General features: G+C 46.3%; 1 protein-coding gene across 1 annotated transcript in view; it reads left to right on the top strand.

Annotated features, from left to right (window-relative positions):
* Positions 1–4578: 4578 nt before the first annotated feature.
* Positions 4579–23675, top strand: part of B4GALNT2 (beta-1,4-N-acetyl-galactosaminyltransferase 2 (SID blood group)) — a gene marked incomplete at its 5' end in the record, with an annotated part of 46817 nt that continues 27720 nt past the window's right edge. The window contains 2 exons of the mRNA XM_075559305.1: positions 4579–4778; positions 5312–5446. Coding sequence (XP_075415420.1) covers positions 4579–4778; positions 5312–5446 — 335 coding nt within the window. The remainder of the gene's footprint in view (positions 4779–5311; positions 5447–23675) is intronic.

Genomic DNA, 23675 nt, shown 5'->3' with positions numbered 1-23675 from the left:
ACTGGAGAATGTTTTGTTTATATATTTTTGTCACAATGAAAAAAAAATTACACAAATAACAATGACTACAAGGAAGAAGAAAATGTTCTAGAATTGAATGTGATGGCAATTGTACAACTCTTCTTGACATGAACGAATCATTGAATTGTATGACATGTGGATAAAGTGCTAATAAAGCTGTTGAAAAAATAGAAAAAGAAAACATTCCCTCTTTTAATGGGAACTAGACAGGGTTGTCCTATATCATCAATCTTACTTAATGTAGTCCTGGAAGTCTTAGTCAGAGCTATAAAACATCAAAAATATATTAAAGGTATCCAAATTGGCATAGAAGAAACAAAATTCTCTTTCTGTATGATTGTCATCTCTACAACAGAACATTACTCAGTCTGCTTCTACCTGTGTTTCCTGTTTCTATTCTTCATGACCTTTCCTGCCTTGTGAACATTGTCCTTGGGCAAATGCTACCCTTTTAATCTTGAATGGTTGATCATTTTAAACAATGAGTGCCTCGCTAGTGTTTTTGTTCACCTTGTAGACCTGTTTAGAAGCTGAGTTTGATTAAATACATTTTATCATCGGTCAATAAATGACTTTCCCCCCGATCTTAATTTTCTTTCTTTTAAAAAATAATTTTATTAGGAGCTCTTACAGATATCACAACCTTCCATAGTTCAGTCACATCAAATGGTATCGTACAATTGTGACCACACTTTCAAAACATTTTCTTTCTTTCTTGAACTCCTGATATTAGCTCCCCTTTGCCCCTTCCCTCCCCCATCATACCCCCGCCAGAACCTTTTTTCTTTTTTTTCTATCACAGTTGCGTTTTGTTGTTGTCATATCTTACACAATCCAATATAGCCATTCACATACAATTCTTTTGTTCAGTCCCTTCAAGTAGGGTTCTACAATATCAATGCTATCAGCTCTACATCCCCGCCCCCTCTCCCTTCCCCACCTCTCTCTTCCTGCACCATTAGGGAACCATTGCTCCTGTTACTCTTCTGGCGGCTTATCTATCTTGATTTTCCTGTACAAAATGATCTTAAATATACAAATGAACATACACAAATCTATCATGATTAATTAGGTCAAACAAATAGAAACCATAATACTAAGGGGAGGAAAGCTTAAAGAACTAGAGGACAGGTATGTGGCTCATCAATGCCATATCTCACCTGGATTTATCATGTTTCATATGGCCCTTCTGAGAGGACTGTCCAATTATCTTACAGGTGGGTTTGCATCTCCACTACATCCACAGCTCTTCGCATTGATTTGGTTGCTTGCTTTTGAACTTCTGACACCTCTTCCCATTACCTCATGATCACACAGGCTGGTATGCTTCTTCCATGTGGGCTTTGTTGCTTCCCTGCTAGATGGCTGTTTGTTTAACTATAAGCCTTTAAAACCCCAGATGTTATACTTTTTAATAGCCGGACACCATCAGCTTTCTTTACCACATTTGCTTATGCACTCATTTTGTCTTCAGCGCTGATCTTAATATTCACTTGGTAAAATGTATTAACAGAGTACAGAATATTTGATCATGCTACTCCTAGAAAGAAACCTACTTATTAATGGTAAATTTTTCATTTAACAAACCACTGCTGTTTATGTGGTGATATTTATTTAGAGTATTTGTATCATTATACCTAAGTACCTAGATTTGTGTCATTGAAATGCTATCTTTATAAATTAGCTTTGAATTGTTTACTTTTCAAAATAAAGGCATAGGACTTTTTGAAAGATTAAGTACATAGTCTCAGGTTATTTACCTCCATCGATCTTTTTAGTCCATTTGTATTTTTCTAGAAAATCATCCCTTTTAATCCAAATATTCAAGATCTAGACTTCTCTTAGTGTATCTCACACCCTCCATTCATCCCCTTGGGGGACTGAAATAACATGGCTATCTGATATCTGATTGCTAATTCTGATTCTCAGTACCTGGTTTTTGGTAACGTAATTCCAAAAGATTGGCCCAACTTGGACACAATGTTGCCTGTTGGTCCAATCCATCATGGTCAGGGAGTGTCCTTTAACACAAACTAGGCTACTAGGTACTCCCGCGGTAGGTTGGGAAGTCAATGCCCAGAGAAGGTAACTATATAACCCATGTATAGTAGGTAGAGAACAGCACAAGTTGTCTACTTGGTAGTTCTTAGATTTATCAATATTCTGTTTTTGCAGGATTTATAATCATGTTGCTAATTGTATAACATATAAACAAGGGAAATTTGTCACCAAAGCATGATTGGAGGCAGACCAATTCATCACTATCACAGGGGGGATTATGGATGCTGGAAAGGGACCCTTGATGTATACAATTGCAGTTTAGAATGGTTTACAGGATTGGTACTGGGATTCTTCAGCCAAGTTGGTTGAGGGCATGACTCATGACCTAACAGCCCTGGTACCCCAAATTCCATTAACGACACACTCAGGCAAGTCCTGAGGGCTACGCTGCACCTACCTGGGCTGGCACAAGCCATAGCCTTCTGTAAACTTGGTACTCAGACCACAACGAATCATGCATCTGATCGCTATAAAGTGGTCCTTTTGTTCTGCTTACCTTGTTTTTTGCTTTTATTTGAACTATACTGACATTAATTTGCCAACCTTACTCTTTTTTTCCCCCTTCAGATCTTTTTAGCCATTCTTTTACCTTTGACTTTTCTGAATCTCTATTACAACTTGATTGTTTACATTTAACTGTTCCGTGTATCTGTCAGAAAGAGCCCTGGTGGCCTAGTGGGTGGCATGTTGCAAGATAAACAGTTCAATCTCCCCTCTTCCCCCCTATCATGACCCCAATTCCACCTTACAGATGCGGCTAGACCAGAGCATGTACACTGGCACAGCTCAGAGCTGACAACACAGGGAATCCAGGACCAATAATGAGACTAGAGATACCAGGAGGGGAAGGGGAAGGTGGAGGAGAAAGGAGGAACTGATCATAAGGATCTACATATAACCCCTCCCAGGGGGAGTGACAACAGAAAAGTGGGTGAAATGAGACAGTGGTAGGTTTAAGACATGAAAATAAATATATGAATTATCAAGAGTTCATGAGGGAAGGAAGGGGCAGTAAAACGAGGAGCTGATATCGAGGACTTAAGTAGAAATAAAATGTTTTTAAAATGATGATGGCAACATATGTACAAATGTGCTTGACATAATAGAAGGATGTATTGATTGTGATAAGAGCTGTAAGAGCCCCATCAACCACTCTTCCGGAGAAAGGTGAGGCTGTCCATCTCAGCAAGATTTATAGCTTCAGAAACCTTAGGAGGCAGTTTTTCTGGGTCCTATGTTCTGGGGGAAGAAGGACCCAAAATTAAATATATTTTACAGACATCCCTTTACTAAGTCTTAAACAGGGCAAAGACAAAATAAGGACAAATAATTTTCATGAGGGATACCATCAGTATGAGCTCATAGTCCTGTCCAAGGAATTCACATTCATAAGTCTACTTAAATAGAACATGGAAGAGAAAGGAAACTCATCACAAAATGATAATTGGAAGTAGATTAATTCATCAAAGTGGGTGGAGGGATTGAAGAAGCAGAAAAGGGACCATAATTTGCAAACACCTAGTATTGCAGATTAGAAAAGCTTACAGGATTTATTCTCAGGTCCTCCAAACACCATAGTCATCTTATGACTCTTTTTTGGGGAGGTGGGAGAAGAACTTTTGATGGTGGAGACCCTAATACTTCAATTTCCATTAAGGACATATCCAGGCGAGTCGCTGAGACTGTCCCTCTCTGGTCTGGCCAGGTGAGTCAGAATGTTTGTTTTTGGATTTTTAACAGTTTTAGTGGCATATATTTCACATGTCATACCATTCGATAGTTCAATCATATTAAGGGGAGTTTTAGAATCATCACCACAAACAATTTGAGAACATTTTCTTCTTTCTTATACCCACTGTTATTAGCTCCCCATTTCTCCCCAACCTCCCCTGCACTGCCCCCAAGAAACCATGCTTCCAATGACTGTCTCCAGTGCCTGTCCCAGATTTCAAATACAGAAAAACATACACAATAAAACCCAACAGCAATAACAAACTAGAACCGATCAAACTCTCAATCCAAAAGGAAAGTAGAAAAAAGATGAAAGACTAGACCAAATTTAAAGTGGGTCAAAAGGGAGGTCAAACATTAAAGTTGAATCGAATGACCTCTGCAATCATCCATTTCCCAATGCACTCGGCACGAAGCAACGTGCCTGCTGCCTCAGGACAAAGCTTTAGACATTGTGGGTCACTGGTCAGAAAGAACTCAACGGAGGCTGAGTCTAGGTGGAGGCTCAAAATGCATTTAGGGTCTTTTGCAAACCCAGGGCTCAGAATTTAATCCCTAATACACCTACTGGGTTGCTCTGAGTGGGAATCAACTTGATGGCGGTGGGATTTATCAGATGTGTATATTGTTAAAGAGTATAAGACATAGGTTTAGGTTGCCCTTCATGTTACTAATCCTATATAAACAAAGTCATTTATTATGTAATCAATAGAAATATTTTAACGTTGACTTGCTTTTGATTTTTGATCTCTCGTGAATGGCTCTAGAGTCCTGTGGTTCCTCAAGGGAGCACTCTTAGTCTTTGGACTTGGCATTCTTTTATGGCTGTTCGATATCACGATCTTGCATACTGACGAGCATCATCTCAACGCAGCGCTCATGCCTCATCCCGCTCCAGCAGCGCAGGTGCTGAAGCTTTTACCTGAGGAACAACTCAGGAAGCTCTTTACCTACGATGGAATCTGGTAAGCGCTGGAGAGTCCGCTCTTTCCCATCCTCTTCCACTCTGGCCTGGCATCTCACTCGTTCCTCTTCAGGCTTTACTTTGCACTGCTGTGCCCTTTGCCCCGATGGTTTCTAACCTCCTGGACCTGTGCGGATCCCTAGAGCGATTCCAAATCACTAGGGGACTAGGACAGGCCTGCTTCGTAGCGCCCGGTGGCATCCCTTTACCTGCTGATGAAATTCCCCGGGGGAATGCTCCCTTTCTGTCCCTGCTGGGGCAGAGACGCCCTTGACACTCATGCGCGCACAACGAAGCGAAGTGCAAAGGCTTCTTCAAAAGAGAAGTAAGTCTCCCACCGGAGTTCTCCTTCCCCACCTCCAACCTCAAGCCTCCCCGTGACTCTTGGAAGACCACCGCAGGGTTCCCAGGCTTCAACACGACCAGTACAACCCAGTGGGGAGAAATGAAATTCTGGGGCAGACACACCGGCTCCCTTACGTCCATCTGCCGACCCGCGCCATCCATGTTTACAGGCCTCTTTCTTGTTTGTAGGCTGTTCCCGAAAAATGAATGCAACTGCAAAACCAGTCACCAGGGAGGTTATAACTTTGAGAATGCCTACGACAAGAGCGACCTCCCAGCCGTGAGAGCACGTCGGGAGGTGGAATACGAACACTTTCAGAGGAGGTAATGCAGGATCGGAGGGCTCCTGGGTTCTGAACGAGACGCACAGCTCTCTCTGCTCTGTCCTGATGGGGTGCGGTCCTCAGAGAGAGGACGGGACTGCTATTCACTCACGTGCCAGCCACTGTCCCAGGGGCTGTCCTCGCTTTCACTGCTGTAGAGTTGACTGAGATGCAGCGACACCTTGCCTGGCGTACTGGGTCCTCCTCCCAGGGGGCAGCATGGTCCAGATCGTCAGGATGATGCGAATGATACAAGTTAATCACAGACCTGGTACAGTCTGATGTCCTTCCATCTATCAGCTCAGATCACCGGGAGTGGGCACTGGACTGCGGGGGGAAGAAGCATGAATTTCGGAAGGAGTGGGAAGCCCATTGAGGGCAGGGCTGGCTCCAGATTGGCTTTGCACCAAGCACAGTGCTTGTGAAAAGCAGGCCACCATGTGCGTCAGGCCCTACAGGGGAGCATTATGAGTCCTGGGTGGAGTTGAGCCCTGTGCAGCCGCTTCCTCCCTGGGATGAGAATCAGTAGCAAGCTGGGTTTGCTTTTCCTCAGACAGGGTTTGCCAGGTTTAATCTTCAAAGAGCTGGCCCTTTCCACAGGGAAGGAGGATGCAGGTGAGGACTGAGCAGGGCTGCCTCCAGCTCCTTAGCTGTGTAGAATCCAGTTCTTCTCATTGCTTCTGCGCAGCCCCCTCTGGGCCATCCCTTCCTCCCCAAAGTCACCGTCCTCATGTCTTCCTGTTCCCCCCTGCTCTCCCCCATCTGAACCTCTCCTTCTCCCAACCTCCCCTCTCCTTCCCTGTCCTTCCTCCTCCATCACCCCTCTCCAGTGGTTTGCACATGGGAGGCCTTCCCTGGTGGAGACAGCCCTGGCTCCCTCCCCTCTGCAAGCCCACACTGCCCAGGCACAGACTGAAGCCATCGTCCTAGTAAATGTCCCCTGTGCTTCCTCTCACACCATTCAGTTAGGCTGCGGACACTCCTTGCGTTGAGACTAGCACTGGGGCGGGCATGTCAGGTGCCCAGCGGGCAGCTCACACAATAGTGGCAAAGAGCAAACAAGAAGCAGCCAGGCGGTGAGAACCATCTGGCCAGAGGCAGTCCGAGAGAGGTGATGGCACCACAGAAGCAGAGCACCAGGGACTGCTGGCTGTGACAGCTTACCACCTATGGATCTACTGTACTATTTTATAATATGATTGAAAATTAGAAAACCATGTGATCAGGTATCAGGCATCATCAGAACAAAAAATCTTACCATAGTGGATGAGGGGGGGCATGCGGAGTGGAGACCCAAAGCCCATCTGTAAGCCACTGGACATCCCCTTACAGAAGGGTTTCAGGGAGATGAGCCAGTCAGGGTGCAATGTAGCAACAATGAAACATACAACTTTCCTCTAGTTCCTAAATGCTTCCTCCCCACCCACCCCCGGCTCCCCTACTATCATGATCCTAATTCTACCTTGCAAGTCTGCCTAGACCAGAGGATGGACATTGGTACAAATAGGAACTGGAAACACGGGGATTCCAGGGCGGATGATCCCTTCAGGACCAGTGGTGTGAATGGCGATACTGGGAGGGTGGAGGGAGGGTGGGTTAGAAAGGGGGAACCGATTACAAGGATCTACATGTGACCTCCTCCCTGGGGGATGGACAACAGAAAAGTGGGTGAAGGGAGATGTCGGACAGGGAAAGATATGACAAAATAATAATTTATAAATTATCAAGGGTTCATGAGGGAGGGGAGTAGGGAGGGAGGGGTAAAAATGAGGACCTGATGCCAGGGGCTTAAGTGGAGAGCAAATGTTTTGAGAATGATGAGGGCAATGAATGTACAGATGTGCTTTACACAATTGATGTATGTATGGATTGTGATAAGAGTTGTATGAGCCCCTAATAAAACGATTAAAATGTTTTTAAAAAATTAGAAAATCAGGATGATATTGGGAAAGTTTCAGTTCTTTTGGAATCAGAGTTTTGGAGCTCATGGACTTGGGGTGACTAATCCAGGCTATTGCTCTTAGATTGTCATTTAACACTTGAGCCTGAAGGAAACTGGTCCCCTGCAGTGGCCTTTAAATCATACCCTAGTCTAGCAACTAGTTTGGCAAACCGATCTTGCCTTTAGCATTAGTCATGTTTGAGGCATGGCTATATGTTGTCAGTGTCCAAAGAGCCCCGGGGGTGTAGTGGGTTATGCACATCGGGCCGATAACTGCAAGGTCAGACGTTCAACGCCACCTCCCGCTTTGTGGGAGAAAGATGAGTTTTTCAACTTCCCTGAAGATTCACAACGTCGCAGACCCGCAGGAGCAGGCCTACTCTGTCCGATCGGGTCGCTGGGAGTTGGACTTGACTCAAGAGCTTTGAATTTGAGTCAGTTTCCAGGGAAAATGGGAAGCTCCTCAACAGATGCTTTGCCACGGTGGCTGCAGCCGGGCCTGAAACACCACACAGGGCTGAACAGTGTCCCCTTCTCGTGTATACGGGGTCACGGTGTGTCAGAATTACCTTGACAGTCAGTGTTCAGAAGAAACTCCAGGGTGTGACTGGGAGCTGTGCTTCGGAATAAATTGTTGTTATTTAAACAGGATCCCAGCCTCCTCATATCAGTGTCAATAAGATGGAGGACACGAATTTAGGGACACTCTTCCATCTTCGAAACACTCTGTCGTCACACCTGTTGCTCAATTCGCCAATTGTATATTACGTAAACCTCAAATCCATTGATATTATTGGTCTAACACGCTTTTCAACAGAGATTAGGAGCTCAAAAGTCATTTTCTCTAAACCCCGAATTCTCACAGGAAACCAGAGACTGAGTCCAGGGGACTGGTGCTCCCTGCTTCTTCCCATTCTCTCCAGGGCAATGGGAGAACTTTCAGGTCTTCTGTGTCGTGTTTTGGGTAGCAGCTTGGCTCTTAAATGGATTTGAAGTTGTAAGAGACTAGCTAGGTCTCTAGGCAGCAGAATCAACCAGGTACAACAAACAACAACAACAACTCTAGGTTTTATAAAGTCATTACAGGAATCTCAGAGCTAAAGCCTTAGGCAGAACTCTGCTAGAAATTTTATGCGTGGCATCCTGAAGATGCCTTTGTGTTCTCTGTCCTCACCTTTTCTGAAAGTGTGGTAGGTCTCTCAGGATCTGTGCTCCACCTGTTTGAGTAAAACTCCTAAATTAAAACAATTTTTAAAAATTTTATTTATTTATTTTTTAGTAATCCTTTTATTTATTTTTTAAAATCATTTTATTGGGGGCTCATACAATTCTTATCACAATCCATACATCCATCCATTGTGTCAAGAACATGTACATTTGTTGCCATCATCATTCTCAAAACATTTGCCTTCTACTTGAGCCCTTAATATCTGCTGCTCATTTTCCCCTTCCCTCCCCACTCCCCCTGCCTCATGAACCCTTCATCATTCATAAAGTATTATTATTTTGTCATATCTTACACTGTCTGACGTCTCCCCCGCCTTCTTCTCTGCTGTCCCTCCCCCAGGGAGGAGGCTATACGTAGATTCTTGTAGTCAGTTCCCCCTTTCTACCCTACATTCTCTCCACCCTCCAGGCATCACTACTTTCACCACTGGTCCTGGAGGAGTCATCTGTCCTAGATTCCCTGTGTTTCCTGTTGCTATCTGTGCCTATGTACATCCTCTGGTCTAGCCAGATTTGTAAGGTAGAATTGGGATCATGATAATTGGCGGGGGGAGTATTTAAGAACTAGAGGAAAGTTGTTTCATCATTGCTACCCTGCACCCTGCCTGGTTCATCTCCTCCCCACAACCCTGCAGTAAGGGGTGTCCGGTTGGCTACCATCGGGCTTTGAGTCTCCATGCTGCACTCACCCACATTTTCAATGATAGGATTTTTTGTTCCTTGATACCTGATCCCTTCGACAGCTCGTGGTCACACAGGCTGGTGTGCTTCTTCCATGTGGACTTTGTTGCTTCTGAGCTAGATGGCCACTTGTTTATCTTCAAGCCTTTAAAACCCCAGATGCTATATCTTTTGTTAGCTGGGAATCATCAGCTTTCTTCACCACATTTGCTTATGCACACGTTTGTCTTCATTGATCGTATCGGGGAGGTGGGCACCCACTGATATGGTTTTTAGCTCTTTGATGTCTGATAACTGGTCCCTTCTACACCTCGTGGTCAGCCAAGCTGGTGTGCTTCTTCCATGTGGACTTTGATGCTTCTCAGCTAGATGGCCTTTTGTTTATCTTCAAGCCTTTAAGACCCCAGATGCTATATTTTTTTATAGCCAGGCACCATCAGCTTTCTTCACCACATTTGCTTATGTACACATTTTTCTTCAGCAATCGTGTCGGGAAGGTGTGCATCCTGGAATGGCAATTTATTAGAACAAAGTGTTCTTGCATTGAGTAAGTACTTGAGTGGAGGCCCAATGTCCATCTGCTGCCTTAATACTAAACCTCTAAATATATGCACATAGCTCTGTTTCCCCACCCTCATGTAAATATATTTACATATGTACATTCCAGTCTTTGGACATGTAGTAACCCTTTTATAAGGAGCTCGTACGGATACCATAGCAATCCATCATTCAATTAGGTCAAGCATAATTGTACAGTTGCCACCACATCAGTTTCCAAACATTTTCTTTCTTCTTGAACTCCTTGATATCAGCTCCTCTTTGTCCCCTCCCTGCCCCCCTGCCCATCCCCAGAGCCCTTGTTGTTCTTATTGTCGTTATTATTTTGTGGTATGCATCTTACCCCATCCAGCAAATCCCTTCACCGACAATTCTGTTATTTGCACCCCTTGAGTGAAGTTATACATCCTTTCTTGAAAAGCTCCTGAATTTATAAGCCTCTCGTCCAAGCAGGCCAGTGTTTAGAACTGACCCTTGCGTCTGCTTCCAGATCCCCAATCTCTCATCAGGCCAGCTTGGCAAATCCAAAGCTTAAGGGCTCTGTTACTTGGGGTGAGTGCTTGATTCTGATTCTGAGCTTCTAGTTCCCAGGCTCCAGGTGAGTCTGCAGTTTCACAGATTTTCATCAGTTCTGTGGGTTTTATTGCACTCATTTAAAGTAAAGTTGATAAGCGTGGGGTCCCCTAATTCTGAAGAATTGCCTGTTGTTTCGCTCCCCCTTACTCGGACGCCAGATTAGGAGTCACGTTGGAAACATTATAAGTCTCACATCGTTTTCGTTTCTGAAAACCTGACCGATCTTTTCCCATTCCCTTTGGGGAAATGAATTACCGCTTGCTTTGTCCTTCTTTTCGCTACGAGGAGGAGCTTCCGCTTGGTCCGCAGGCGTGGTCACAGGGTCTGATAGCCTTCCATCTGAGACGATGGCAAGTTAATGTATTTGATCTCAAAAAACCCAGGGAGTTGCTGCTGACTCTGAGTGACCCTATGGGACAGGGCAGAACTGCCCCTGTGCGTTTCCAAGATGGTCACTTTTTTTGTTTGTTTGTTTGAATGTAACTCCTTACGGGAGTAGAAAGCCCCGCCCCGTCTTTCTCCCCAGGAGTGGCTGGTGGTTTCCAACTGCTGGCCTTGTGGATTGCAACCCAGGCCTCCATCACTCCGCCGTGAGGGCTCCAGGGGGTTTATCTAGAACCTGTGCTTCTGTTGCAGAAACTAGCTTCCTCAATTCCCTTGTTTTGTTTGAGGATTTAACCCTGACTGTTTGAGTTGGCCTTAGAGACTGGTGAGTTTGTCATTTGTATGTCTGTTTTGTCATGACAGCATAATCCTCAATGGGCGCGGTGTTTGTTTTGTACACTCAACCCAGGTGGAAGCCCGAGGGCGACCATTGCTAGCGTTTCCTTGAGGCTCTCTCTCATCTCCGTTGTTTCCTTTTCCCAAAGAAATGGATTCCTATGTGCATCCATCTCTACAGCTGCCATAAGGATGACCTGAGCTTTCAGTAACTGCATCGGTACACTTTGATACAAAGAGGAATCTCGGAGTAGACCAATTCAAATGGACCTATTTGAAAAATACACTAAAAAAATATGAATGGTTATTTTGATTGGCATACCCTGCCTTAAAAAGACACAAGGCATTTGACTTTGCTTCTCTAAATGGCTTTTTTTTAAGTACATGGAAGATACGTTATGAATACAAGATATTTTCCTATCTCCAGGTGGTATTATGAAATTAGAGTGTCCCTTCCATGAGCGTTGCTCTCATGGGTTTTGTGATAAGTAAGCATTAATATAAATTCAATAATCCTAATATTCCCAGAATTTAATGAAAGGGAATTTTCCTGGCAAATGTTTTACAAGTTTCCAAGATCTCTTGATGTAACTTGGGTGCGCTGATGGCACACTGGTTAAGCACTCACTGAGTTGCTATCCGGCAGGGCTTGAATCCACCAGTCACTCAGAGAGGAGAAAGATGAGGCGATCGGTTTCTGTAAAGATGGAAAGCCTTGGAAACCGCAGGGTCAGTGGGTGGGCGTTGACTCATGACAATGGGCGGGTTGGACTGGGCTACATCAGTGGTTCTCAACCTGTGGGTCAAGACCCTTTGGGACTTCTTTCACAGGAGGCGCCCTATTCACGCAGTAGCAACATTACAGTGATGATGTAGCAATGGAAATAATTTTATGGTTGGAGGGTCACCACAACATAAGGAACTGTATTAAAGGGTCTCGGCATTAGAAAGCTTGAGAACCACTGGGCTAGATTAAATATTTGGAATGTGTTTGGTGAAAGGAAAACAAAGCAATGTTGACACAAAGTGAAAGAGATTGGTTGTGTCAAGATAGGAAAGAGAAAAGCATCGAGGGAAAACAATGGGGTGGATATGAAATAATGTGGAAGGTTAAAGAAGGTTAAGTAGAGAGTTAATGGCTTTATATCCACAATTATTAAGAAAATGTTATGGTAACGAAGGAAGGCTAAACAGCACGGGGCGGGTGGCAGTGAGTCCAGAAACCCTTCCTACTGAGTGGAGAGATCTGAAAAGGTTTTGAAAATAAGGTGGCTGTTGAGGTGAAAGCAGGACAGATGCTCTCTTAACTTGGTGTTGTTGTCATTGTTGTGTTGTTGTTAGGCGCCAGCGAGTCGGTTCCGACCCATAGCAACCATATGTTCAACAGTGGAAAACACTGCACAGTCCTGTGCTGTCACAATTGTGCCTAAGCCCGAGTCATTGATGCAACCACTGTGTCAATCCATTCTGTTGAGGGCCTTCCCCCTCCTTCGCTGCCCCTCCACTTTACCAAGCACGATGTCCTTCTCCAGGGATTCGTTTCTCCTGGAAATATGTCCAAAGTGTGTAAGATGCAGTCTTGCCATTCTAGCCTCTAAGGACCACTCTGGCCTTACTTATTCTAGCACAGATGGATTTGTTCTCTTAGTAATCCATGGTACGTTCAACATTCTTCTCCAGCACCATAATTCAAATGCACCGGTTCTTCTTTGGTCTTCCTAATTTGATGTCCAACTCTCACATGCATATCAGGCCATGGAGAATACTCTGGCTTGGGTAGATGTATCTCCATCTCAAGAACAGATCTGAAGCATTGAACACTAATGACAGAGACCCGATGAACTGTGAGAGGACCTTAAGACCACCAACCATGAAGAAAGCAAAAGGTCATTAAAAAGACAGAATTAAAAAGAAGAGATCAAAGTGAACCACAGAAGAGACTCGGAATCTTGCTCGTATTGTCGAGTAGCTAAAGGAAATGGAAGAAAGGATGAAGTCAAAGAGCTGAATAGGAAATTTCAAAGCAGCTCAAAAAGACAAAATATTATAATGAAATGTATCAAGACCTAGACTTAGAAAACTAAAAGAGAAGGAGAGACTCAGCATATTTGAAACTGAAAGAACTCAAGAAAAGATTCAAGCTTCGAGTTGCAGTCTTGAAAGATTCTATGGGAAAATGATGAATGATGAAGGAAGTATCCAGAGAAGATGGAAAGAATACACAGAATCACTGTACCGAAAAGAATGAGTCAACATTAGACTATTTTAGGAGGTAGCGTATGAGCAAGAACTAATAGTGCTGAAGGAAGAAGCTCAAATTGCACTGAATGTACTAGCCAAAAACAAGGCTCCAGGAGTACCAATTGAATAGACTATTGATGGAATGCCAAATGAAATGTTTCAGCAAGTTGAGGAAACACTGGAAGCATTTACTTGTCTATGCCTGGAAATCTGGAAGACAGCTAGTTGGCCAACTGACTGGGAGAGATCCATATTTGTATCCATTCCTAAGAAAGGTGACTCAACAGAATGCGCAAACTATAGAACAATACCATTGATATCACATACAAGTCAATCTTTGCTTAAGATTATCCAACAACGGTTGTAGCAATACATTGACAGGGAATTGTCAGAGGTTCAAGCCAGATTCGGAAGAGGACGTGGAACAGGGGATGTCATTGCTAATGTCAGATGGATCTTAGCTCAAAACAGAGAAAGCCAGAAAGATGTTTGTGTTTCATTGACTATACAATGACTGTGTGGGTCAAAATAAACTGTGGGTAACCTTGAGAAGAAGGGGATCTCCAGAACACTTCATTGTGCTCATGAGGAACTCGTACATGGATTCAGAGGCAGTTGTGCAAACAGAACAAGGGCATACTGCATGGTTTAAAACCAGGAAAAGTTTGCATCCTCTCACCATATTTGTTCAATCTGTATGCTAAACAAATCATTAGAGAAGCGGGATTATATGAAGAAGAATGTGACATCAGGATTGAAGAAAGGCTTATTAACAACCTATGACACGCAGATGACACAACCCTGCTTGCTGAAAGTACGAGGAATTGAAGCACTTGCTGAGATAGATGAGAGATTGTAGTCTTCCATAGGGGTTACAACTCAATGCAAAGGAAACCCAGATCCTCACAACTGGACCAATAGGTAACATCATGATCAATGAAGAAAAGCTTGAAGTTCTCAAGGATTTTGTCTTGCTTGGCTCCACAATCAATGCTCATGGAAGCAGCAGTCAAGAGATCAAAAGATGCATTTGTAAGGTAAACTGAGGCACGGAGTGAGACCAGAGTTGGATTGAAGAAAAGTAAATTCAAGGAAAGCTCCATTGTAGTGAAAGAGCTCTGGCGTGAGGTACAGTGACCTAGCGCGGCAGGTCGGGGAAGTCGCGCCCAGTGGTCAGGGTGTAGGGTTTTTAAAAGAAGGTGCCTGGAGGTGAGGAAACCGTCCGAGGTGGCAGGTGTTGCAAGCCATCCGAGAACAGTCTGTCAGGTTCTTCCGGTGCTCTGTGTACCGGAACACGAGGTTTCACTCCCTGAGCTGGGTTGTTCTGCCTTGGCTCCATCTGGCCTGGCCAGTTTTCAGCTTTGTAGAGGGGGCTCTTCAACTTGCCATCTTGGTCCAGTCCAGGCATGCCAGCCTTTAAGTGATAAAGGGGCACAGTGATCTGATCTAACTACTTTCTGCTGGCATGGGGTTGATGAGGGGTTACAGGCTGGAGCATACTGGGTTGGGGTTAGTAGGCTGGGGGCTGTAAGGATGTAATAATAGCTGGTTAGCGGTCAAGTTGGTAATGTTTTTTTTTTTTTGCGGTGGTAGGATTATTGAGGCACTTCGTTAAGAAGTTGCCATTACACCAGAAAAACATCTCTGGAAGGGCTCTGATAAGACCTGTGATACTGTGGGTGGAGCTTCAGGCTAAGTCTGCTGGGACTCCCTGTTGTTGATAACACAGAGGGTAAGTAACGTCGGGGTCTGTTTTGGGGTGAATGATGGAATGCCAAATATTGAGGCAGGGCAGTCACTACTTTTGTTGCTGGGTGGCTGGGGGGAGAAGGTTAGAAAGGGAACTGCGGCCAGTAAAGGAGGTTGGAGGGAGGCACAAAGGAAGCAAAAGGTCATAAAGTGTCTGGAGGGGCTGTTCCATGGTTAACTTGAAGGCCTCCTTGGTTAATGCAGCAGCTGCTAGAGCCACCCTCGAACCGTCATGTCCAGCTGCTTGGACAGGTATGCAATTGGAGAATAAGATGGTCCCAGTGGCTGAAGCAGGACTCCAACTGCCATGCCCTGTTTCTCATTAGCAAACAAAAAGAAGGGCTTTTCGGGGTTGGGTAAGTGCAGAGGTGGGGACTGCAAAAGAGCTCTCTGAAGCTTGTGAAAAGCCATCCTGACTGCCTGAGGAGAGTCTAGGGGTCCAGCAGGTGTAGCCTACACAAAGCCTCATATAGAGGTTTAGCCAAAAGGGAAAAGTTAGGGATCCAATGCCTCAGAAATCCCATGAAACCCAAAAAGGAAAGTAGCTGATCCATGGTCTCCAGGACTTGGAGATCTATTGTGTGCCGTTGATCAACCATTGGTCAGTCCCTGAGCAGTGGAGGTGAGGTACAGCCCTAGGTAAGTGACAGAGGTGCAGGAAAGCTGGGCTTTGGAGCGTGAAACCTGATAGCCCTTGGAGACCAGGAAGTTTAAGGGTTGTGTTGTGTGCTCCTCTGAGCTGGCCAAGGAGGGACTGCACAGCAATGGATCATCCACATATTTCACAAGGGTGAATGGCGAAAGTGGGCACCCCTGCAAGTCAGTGGCAAGGGTCTGGCCAAAGAGATGGTGGTGGGCATGGGGGAGTCTCGGTAGTCCTGAGGCAACACGGCCCATGAATATTGGGAGGTAGTGTGCGTATCTGGATCCTCCCAGGTAAAGGCAAACAAGTGCTGGCATGCAGGGTCCAGGGGAATGGTGAAAAAGGCATCCTTTAAATCGAGGACTGAGAAATGGGTTGTGTTGGGGGAATGTGGACCAATAAGGTATAAGGATTGGGGACCACTGGATGGATGGGAACAACGGCATCATTAATGAGGCGGAGGTCCTGGACCAGGTGATAGGTACCATTGGGTTTCTTTACCGGCAAAATTGGAGTGTTGCAAGGGGAATGGATGGGAGTGAGGAGATTGCTGGCGAGAAGGTGCTATATGATGGACTGTAAGCCTCTGTGGTGTGTGAGTGATATGGGAAACTGGGGTCGAGATGGAAAAATGATGAGGTCTTTGAGGCGAATAAGGACAACATGATGGTGGGGTGCGATCACAAGTTTAGAGGTGCCCCACACCACCAGATTGAAAGAGTTAGCCAGCAAGGCTCTGGAAGGTGTTAGCAGGGGCTCAGTGGGAGAGAGCACCAATAAAAGTGGAATAGGGGGGAAGGAGAAAGGAGCATATGGTTCCACCAGAGGCTAACCCCAAGTTTGGAGAGTAAATCCCTCCTCAACAGTGGTGATGGACACGAAGGCATGACAAAAAGGAAATTAGAGAGAGAGAACACATCTATGTCTAGGAACAAGAGGGGGGAGGGTAACCAAAGGCTTTGAGGGTTTACCATCTATTCCCATAACCGAGACCAGGGAAGGGGATGTTGGGCCTGAGGAGAGGACTGAGAAGGTAGCTCTGGGGTTTACCAAGAAGGAGATCAGCTTACCAGCTACCTTGATCATTACCCTAGACTGGCAAGGGTCACCGGGGTCTCTGAGTCAGGGCCTCCTTAGTCGTTGTAAGCTGCTAGGCCCAACAGTGCCAACAGTGGGTTGGGGTCTGGAAGGACTGACCCTCCCTGGCCAGGTGCTGAGGGGCAGTCACACACCAGGCAGGGCTTGCTGGGAAGTCAGGGATTGCAGGCAGTTCTTGGCCTAGTGGCCCTCCTGGCTGCATTTGAAGCAGGATCCCAGAGGTGGGTGATTAAAGTTGTTAGTTCCTGGAGTCTTCTGACCCCTCCCTCCAGCCAGCCTCAGGGCAGCGACCAAGACTTGGGCTTGCCAATATTAGCCTTCTGGCAAGCCCGGGATTCACACAGCTTCTGCCTGCTCTTCTCAGGCATTAAAATACTTAAATGCCGTGTTCGCCAGGTTACAGAGAGGGGTCTGAGGGCCACCCTCAGCCTTTTAAAATTTCTTTTTACTATCAGGGGATGACTGTTATGAAGTGGGTAGCTAACACAGTCGCTCCAGCCGGAGAGGTGGGGTCCAATCTGGTGTATTGAGTTAAAGCCTCAGTTAGGCGAGTAAGAAAAGCAGCTGGCAGATGGACATTGGGCCTCCACTCAAGTAATTACTCAATGCAAGAACACATTGTTCTATTAAATTGGCATCTCAGGATGCATACCTTCCTGACACGATTGCTGAAGAAAAATGTGTGCATAAGCAAATGTGGTGAAGAAAGTTAATGGTGCCCACCTATCAAAAGATATAGTATCTGGGGTCTTAAAGGCTTGAAGATAAACAAGCGGCCATCTAGCTGAGAAGTATCAAAGCCAACATGGAAGAAGCACACTAACCTGTCTGACCACGAGGTGTAGAAGGGACTAGTTATCAGACATCAAAGAACTGAAAATCACATCATTGGGTGCCCACCTTCCTGATATGATCACTGAAAACTAATGTGTGCAGAAGTAAATGTGGTGAAGAAAGCTGATGGTGCCTAGCTATCAAAAGATATAGCGTCTGGGGTCTTAAAGGCTTGAAGATAAACAAGTGGCCATCTAGCTCAGAAGCAACAAAGCCCACATGGAAGAAGCAAACCAGCCTGTGTGACCACAAGGTGCCGAAGGGATCAGGTATCAAGCATCAAGGAACAAAAAATCATATCATTGAAAATGTGGGTGAGTGCAGAGTGGAGACTCAAAGCCCAGTGGTAGCCAACCGGACACCCCCTTAATGAAGGGTTGTGGGCAGGAGATGAGCCAGTCAGGGTGAAGGGTAGCAACGATGAAATATATAACTTTCCTCTAGTTCTTAAATACTCCTCCCCCCCCCATTATCATGATCCCAATTCTACCTTACAAATCTGGCTAGACCAGAGGATGTACACTGTACAGATAGCAACTGGAAACACAGGGAATCCAGGACAGATGACTCCAGGACCAGTGGTGAGAGTGGCGAGGGTGGAGGGAATGTGAAGTAGAAAGGGGGAACTGATTACAAGAATCTCCGTATAGCTCCTCCCTGGGGGATGGACAGCAGAGAGGAGGGCAGGGGGAGATGTCGGACAGTGTAACATATGACAAAATAATAATAGTTTATGAATGATGAAGGGTTCATGAGGTAGGGGGAGTGGGAAGGGAGGGAGGAAATGAGCAGCCGATATTAAGGGCTCAAGTAGACAAGTAGAAGGCAAATGTTTTGAGAAGGATGATGGCAACAAATGTACATATGTGCTTGACACAATGGATGGATGGATTGATAGTGATAAGAATTGTATGAGCCCCCAATACAATGATTTTTTTAAAAAGAAAGAAAAGCAGCTGGGTTTTCACCCAGATGCTGTGTAATTTCCCACAGTTTATCAAAATGTACTGCTTTATGAGAAATAGCCTGCGAGCCAGCCAGTAAGCATTGTATCGCGTGGGCTCTGTGAGTCCTGCCTTCCCGTCCCGCAGGGGTGTCTATCTGGTAGGTCCAGCCTGGGTCCTCCCTCGGGACAGCCTGAGGGCCCGCTGGCATGGTAGCGTCAGTGAAGTAGACCTGCTCTGAGTGTTGCCGAGCGGATGTGAGGGCACGACGTTCCCGCTCATCTGGGGTGAGGGTGGAGACCAGCCCTATGTAGAGGTCATGCCAAGGGAGGTCATAAGCTTGAGTAAGGCAATGAGACTCCTTAATAAAGGAGGTAGGGTGCTGTGAGAAAATGCCCAGTCGCTTCTTTATCTGGGAGAGGTCCGTCAGGGAGAACGGCGCATGGACCTTGACCGGTCCTTCTGCCCCCACAACTTGGCAAGGGTGTGGTGGGAATGGGTATGGCTGGCAATGGGAAATGACAAAGGGATGGGTGACTGGAATTGGAGGGTTTGGGGAACTGCAGGTGTTGCCTCAGAGGAGGCTGAGTAGGGAGGGGGCTGAGCAGGGGGAAAGAGAGAGACTCTAGGGAGTCTATGGGTCTGACTCCGGGAGGGGACGGGTGTTCGAGGCACAGTCGCCTCGGCCTTTGGGAGGGCCTGTGCTGGGAATTGGGCAAGAGATGCAAAGAGAGTGACGAGAGTGGACAAAGAAAAAGGCCTGGATGTATGGGACCTCCGACCATTTGTGAGTTTGCTAGCAGAAGTGACGGAGATTTTTGGAGGATATTGAAATTGAAAGTGCTATTTTTTGCCCAGCACGACTCATTGTCCAATCAGTATCGAGGCCAAACTTGATTACAGAAAAAGACCAGGCACTTTGGACGGAGGTCAGGGGCCAGACCCAATTTGGAAAGGTTGGCCAGCAAACACCCCAAGGGACTGCCCCTGTGAGGCTTGGATAGTGAGCTTCCCATGGTGCCTCAAACTGTGGGAGTACAGGTAGGGGAGGAGGGCGTCCTTTGGTTCCCTATCCACACCCGGCAGTCAGGAATGGTCCGGTAGCTCGGAGGGTGTCCTGATCAGAGCTATGGACCCAGGGGAGAGTCCTGAACTCTCCAGAACAGGAAGGTTCCCTGGCACAAGCCTGCGACTTGGTCAGCAGACTGGGACCTTGAAACAGTGAAGACAAAGGAAGCTGTGGCCCACAAGATAGAGGGTTGGTCAGAGGCCTTTGTCCAGGATAAGAAAAGAGGGAATTAGAAGATTTTAGAATAGGCACTGCAGAGCTGCAAACACAAAGCTCACAAACACGTAGAAAGGGCCCAAGAGTGTGCTTTGCGATTTAGTTCAGTCTGAAGGCGCAGTGGCTGCCAGACTCAGGGCCAACAGTCCTGTTACTGGCAGAAAGCACAGGAAATAAATACAGAGACAAAGGACTGGGGGCCACATGAAAAAGGAATGTTTGCTTCTGTTATACACCTCACTGACCAGGCCCACATTCACAGGCACGAGAAACTGTCCTTATTGTTGCACCCCTTTCAGGGAAAGGCAGTTATTTCCAGCTCCTCTTAGTACTAGGGTAGAAGTATAAACCCCTTCCGTGGCACCCCTGGCGGGGACCCTATGTTCCCATATGAGTTTGCTGTTCCTCTGTGCCTGGGGTGGCCTCTGTTCAGTGTGGGTATCGCTCCCCGGGTTGGGTGGCAGAGTACTAACCGGAGTCTTGGGGAGCCAGGACTTGATGGCAGAAGTTCGGGGAGGAGAGGGGGAAGCGCCCCACTTGCCAAGGGCGAGGCAGAGGCATGTCAGGACCCCAACTCTCCTCCTGGGTCTTTGGCACCAAATGAGGCATGGAGTGAGATCAGAGTCGGATTGATGGAAAGTAAATTCAAGGACAAGCGAAAGAGCTCCTGGGAGAGGTTCCTCAACCTAGCGAGGCAGGTCAGGGAAGTTGTACGCAGTGGTCAGGGTGTTGGGTTTTTAAAAGAAGATGCCTGGGGGTGGGGAGACCGTTCAAGGCGGCAGGTGTTGCAAGACGTTCCGAGATGGTTTGTCAGCTTCCGAGATGGTTTGTCAGCTCTGTGTACCAGAACGTGAGGTTTCACTCCCCGAGCCGGGTTCTTCCGTCTTAGCTGTTTGGCCTGGCCAGTTTTCAGCTTCGTAGGGGGACCCTTCATTTTGCCCGTCTGACCCCGTCCAGATAGTATTACATTGTGTAAATCTGCTGCACAAGACTTCTTTATAATATTGAAGATCAGGGTTGTTACTTTGAGAACTAACTTGTATTAATATAGTTATCTGAAATTGGATGGGTTCTCAATGTTAAAGAAAACAAGCCCTCTCTATTGTAAAGGAATTTTAAATAGCCAAAGATAATATCTACAATGAGAACTTGAATTGGGGAAATGTTCCACCACCAGCCAGAGACTTAAGGTTTTTATCTGTATCAATGAATTGGTCAGGTTGAGCAGAGTTTGTGATTTCTATAACCCCGTTGATAAAAAGTTTAAGAATGAGTGAAGACTTAAAATATTTAAATGAACTTTATTTTAACAAAGAATTATGTTTTATGGTAGTTAGACTTAAAACATTATTTCAAGATCTTGAGGTAGTGGGAATATATATATATGATAGGGGTGGAGTCCTGGCCCTGGCAGGTCTCTGCTTGGACCCCAGAGCAGAGGCTCTGGGTTTAACAACTCTTCGCCAATCTCCCAGGACCGCAATGACAGCTCTACCATTGAAGGGCTGTGTGAACTTGACCAAGTGACTTAATTTCTAGGAACTTCAGTTTTTTAGTTTCTCATCTCTAAAATGAGGATAACACTTTAGATAAAACTGAGGATAACGATTTAAATACAGTCACTTGTTAGGGGAATCAAATGAGTGTTAGCCAGTTCTCCCAAACTAAACTCACTGTCGAGTTGATTCTGACTCACAAGCCACTCTAGAAGGACTGGGTGGAACCGCTGCCCATAGGGGTTTCTGAGACTGCGGTTCTCCTTACAGGAGAAGTAGAAAGCCTCATCTTTCTCCTGTGGAGTGGCTGGTGGTTTTGAACTGCTGACTTTGTGGCTAGCAGTCCAATGTGTAACCACCCTGCCATCAGGGCTCCTTATCAGTCACTTAGAACGTGAGTCAATAGCAATCTCCTCAAGCCCTCTTTCCGTCTGCCCTGTTAATGATGACTTGCATGTTGCTACCATGCGGGAAGCTATGACACTGGTGTATCAAACAGTGCCAGGGTCACTAATTGAGCATCAATGTAGCTTCTAGACTAAGACTGAGTAGAAGATACGACCTGCCGATCTGCTTTGGAAAACTGACCATGAAAACATGATAGCGTGTAAGAAAACATTGCCTTGTGTGCTGGCTTGAGCCTTCACCCGCAGGGACCCATGTCTAGAGGAAGCCATCATGTGAGTGAGGAAATCGAGGATCAGTGAGTATGAAGAAACCTCCTTGAGGGGGGCTGGCACTGTGGCCACACCAACGGGCTCCATCTCAGGATGGATCTTCTGAATGACACTGTAGAATGGTAGAATCGCTCAAAACCATCCTGCTATCAAGTCAGCGCCAACTCGTAGCGACTCTATTGGTCAGGGAAGGGGTGCTCCTGTGGATTTCTGAGACTGTCAGTTTTCAAGGGGGGGAAGAAAGCCTCGTCTTCCTTATGGAGAGCGGCTGGGGGTTTCCAACTCCTGACCTTGTGTTTAGCAGCCCAATGTCTAACCCACTACATAGAGAAAATAGAGGCAACAATGATAAGCTGTCACAGCCAGCAGTCCCTGGTGCTCTGCTTCTGTGGTGCCATAACCTCTCTCGGACTGCCTCTGGCCAGGATGGTTCTCACCGTCTGGCTGCCTCTTGTTTGCTCTTTGCCACTATTGTGTGAGCTACCCACTGGGCACCTGAGATGCCCGCCCCAGTGCTAGTGTCAACGCAAGGAGTGTCCGCAGCCTAACTGAATGGTGTGAGAGGAAGCACAGGGGACATTTACTAGGACGATGGCTTCAGTCTGTGCCTGGGCAGTGTGGGCTTGCAGAGGGGAGGGAGCCAGGGCCATCTCTGTGGGATGATAGAGACCTTTCCCCAGCTTTGTCTCCCCCCCAGAGACATGCCAAATATTAGGGGCTTTTTGCCAGCATCTGGGGGGAGGTCAGATGCTTAGAGACATCCTCCCTGAAGGCAGTCGCTTGCCAGACTACTGTCTGGTCCCCCCACAGGTAGGGCCTGCTCCCTGCTGTTAAGGACAATGGGCTACTTCTCTCTAAAGGCTTGTGACCATTCGCTTGGTTCCTGTAGTTGGGGTTTACACCCTATTGGTAATGGTTTCTATGGAGATCCAGAGAACAGGTCAAACCAGCTCAGTGGCAGCCAAAGTTAGGCTGCCATCCTGAATCTAGGATCCACCCTTCTTGTCACATGTATACCCCCAATCCCTCCTCTTCCTATTGCGTGTATATCCCTAGATTGTCCCCTTCTCATTGCTGTATAACCTATAGTGCAACCCCTTTCTGAGACGTATGTCTTTACCTGTCATTAGTGGGCTTGCACGCCCCCCAAAGGTATATAGACCTGGGTTAGCAATAAAGAGCACTCTCTCTGGCTCCCCCCTTGGCCTCTCCTCCCCAGTCCTCTCCCACCTGCTCCCTTTCCCCTTGTCCTCCTTCCCCTCCCCCTCTCTCCACGGGGGCCACCAAGCAGGGGTGAGGTGAGCATGCTACTACGAAATGTGTGTGACCTCATTATTTCAATGTCTCTTCTATCTCTCATGCTCTCTAGGACATTATTATAACATTTATATATATTAACTGTATAATTGTGCCTATTGAACCCATGATTAGTTGTGGGGGGCTGGCCCTTCCCCCACATGTCTCCACCAGAGGAGGCCTCCCGTGTGGAAACCGCTGGAGAGGTGTGATGGAGGAAGAAGGACAGAGAAGGAGAGGGGAGGTTGGGAGGAATAAGGGTT

Source organism: Tenrec ecaudatus, chromosome 10, assembly GCF_050624435.1.
Source record: "Tenrec ecaudatus isolate mTenEca1 chromosome 10, mTenEca1.hap1, whole genome shotgun sequence".
Classification (NCBI taxonomy): domain Eukaryota; kingdom Metazoa; phylum Chordata; class Mammalia; order Afrosoricida; family Tenrecidae; genus Tenrec; species Tenrec ecaudatus.
This window is presented reverse-complemented; position numbering and strand designations above follow the sequence as displayed.